The sequence below is a fragment of the Penaeus monodon genome, chromosome 39 (genome assembly GCF_015228065.2).
Source record: "Penaeus monodon isolate SGIC_2016 chromosome 39, NSTDA_Pmon_1, whole genome shotgun sequence".
NCBI classification, from domain to species: Eukaryota; Metazoa; Arthropoda; class Malacostraca; order Decapoda; family Penaeidae; genus Penaeus; species Penaeus monodon.
This window is the reverse complement of record NC_051424.1, coordinates 24,524,957-24,527,456: the sequence shown is the minus strand read 5'-3', so window position 1 is coordinate 24,527,456 and position 2,500 is coordinate 24,524,957. Positions and strand designations below refer to the sequence as shown.

The window sequence follows — 2,500 nt, the reverse complement described above, 5'->3', positions numbered from 1 at the left end:
ATAATATATCAAAAATATATATATATATATAATATATATATATTCTATTCCTCTCTATCTCTATCTCCTCTCTCCACTCTCTCTCTCTCTCTCTCTCTCTCTCTCTCTCTCTCTCTCTCCTCCTCTCTCCCCCCCCTCTCTCTCTCTCTCTCTCTCTCTCCCCCCCCCCTCTCTCTCTTTTCTCTCTCTCTCCCCCCCTCTCATCTCTCTCTCTCTCTCTCTCTCTCTCTCTCTCTCTCTCTCTCTCTCTCTCTCTCTCTCTCTCTCTCTCTCTCTCTCTCCACTGGATAATTGTTTCTCATTATTACCGTTTTCCTTAAAAAAATAGATAATAGTAAATAAACAAATAAAATAAAAACATGAATAGTTTCGATCTGGCTTGGCTGACCCTCAGACAGCCTTGACTCTCTTGTTGCAGGTCATTTGCAAGTAGTGAACGCCCTGCAGTGGAGGAGGGGGAGGGGTTGATAAAGGAAGAGATAAGGGAAAAGAGAGATAGGAGGGGGGAGGGGGAAAGGGAGATGATAGGGAGGGGAAAGGTAAGGGAGAGGTGATAGGGTGAGGAAAGGTAAGGGAGAGGTGATAGGGTGGGGAAGGGGGAAAGGAAATGATAGGGAATGGGAGCGAAAATAAGGGATGGTAGGGAACGAGAAGGAAAAGGGGAAGAGGAAGGGGTAAAGGAGTTTGGAGGTTACGGGGAGAGAGAGGGGAAATGGGAGGGGGTGGTGAGGGAGGGGGAGCATGGGGCCAGTGAGGGAGGGGAAGTAAGGGGTCAGTGAGGGAGGGGAAAGCAGAGCGAGGGTGACTAGAGAGGGGAGGGAGAGGGAGGCGAAGGCCAAGGTCGAGAGGACTTCGTCTAATTTGAAGATCGTTTGACCAAAGTGAAGAATTGAGGATATTTGAAGTGTATTCTGTGTGTCTATTTGAGTGAACTGAGTAAAAACGAGTGAGACAGTTTTGAGAATGCTATGTTTATTTCTTGTACATTACTTTTTTACGGTAAATGCATTTGAACTATTCTTTAAATCGAAGATCAAAGTATATATATATATATATATATATATATATATATATATATATATATATATATATATATATATATATATATACATATACATATACATACATACATACATACATACATACATACATACGATAGTACCACTACAAAATGTATTTATTACCTGAAAAATATTTCTTACTACACTAGTATGAAAGCGATTCCTAATAATGTATAGTATACCTTATTCAATATTCACTACGGTACTCAGTATACCTTATCCACTGTTCTCAATGACCCTTATTTACTAATCCTTATACATTCCGGTAATCAGTATACCCTATTCACTACCCCTTATACATCACCATACTCAATGAGCCTAGCTCACTATCCCTTATACATACTCAGTGGACCATTTCACCATACCTTATACATTCCCAGTTAACCAAACTCCGTATCCCTTATACATCACCATACTCAATGGCCCATCGCACTATACCTTACACATCACCAGACTCAGTGAACCTTACACGTCGCCCTTCTCAGTCCACCTTATTCCTAAACCACCACCATTAATCCCGCTCCTTTAATCCTCCCAGCGGCACGTAACACAACCCCAGAGCCTCGTGTTAAGGTATGCGGAGGGTGTTAAGCTTGACACAAATGCTACTGGCGGAAATGCAGATGGTATCACGGTACTTGTTTGCCAGACTTCCTTAGTGCGTTGGGAGATCTGATATTTCGTCGTTCGCGTGGATTTATATTTGAAAAAATGATTCGGGACCTTGAATTGTGCTTTATTTCTCTGTCTGTCTGCCTCTGTCTGTCTATGTGTCTCTTTTTATATGTATGTGTGTATATATGTGTGTGCGTGCACACACACGCACCCGCACAAGCACATGCACGCGCACGCACACGCACACGCAACGCACACACGTTTTTTTGTTGTTATTGATTGTTAGTTTACTTTGTTATGTGTTGTTTATATATTTATGTATATATAGTTTGTCTCTCTATCTGTATTTCTATGTATATTTTCAGCCTCTGGCTGCATGAAAGTCAATAAACCGATTATTATTATTACACACACACACACACACACACACACACACACACACACACACACACACACAAACACACAACAAAACACACACACACACACACACACACACACACACACACACACCACACACAAGCACACACACACACACACACACACACACACACACACACACAGTTCGCTTTATTCCAAGTAGCAAACGCCCTGCAGTCCTATAGAATAAGGTCATTCAACGTGCCCGAATATTTCCTAATTATTCACTAATTATTCTATTTCCTTCGCCCATTGTTCGGAAGAATAGGAGAAAGGGGAGGGGGAAGGTTAGGGGAGGGGGGGAGAAGTGCGGGGAGGGTACAGGTATGACCTCCTTCACCTAACAAGACCTGACGTGGCATAATGGCATGACCGGAAGTCGTAGTACACGTGACTTGAGAAGAGAG

The 2,500-nt window shown here is 42.5% G+C and overlaps 1 protein-coding gene across 1 annotated transcript in view; it reads left to right on the top strand.

Annotated features, from left to right (window-relative positions):
• Positions 1-2,500, top strand: part of LOC119597512 (serine/threonine-protein kinase ATG1-like) — a 23,509-nt gene that overhangs the window by 5,286 nt on the left and 15,723 nt on the right. Inside the window, exons 3-4 of the mRNA XM_037947091.1 lie at positions 1,409-1,519; positions 1,600-1,695. Coding sequence (XP_037803019.1) covers positions 1,409-1,519; positions 1,600-1,695 — 207 coding nt within the window. The remainder of the gene's footprint in view (positions 1-1,408; positions 1,520-1,599; positions 1,696-2,500) is intronic.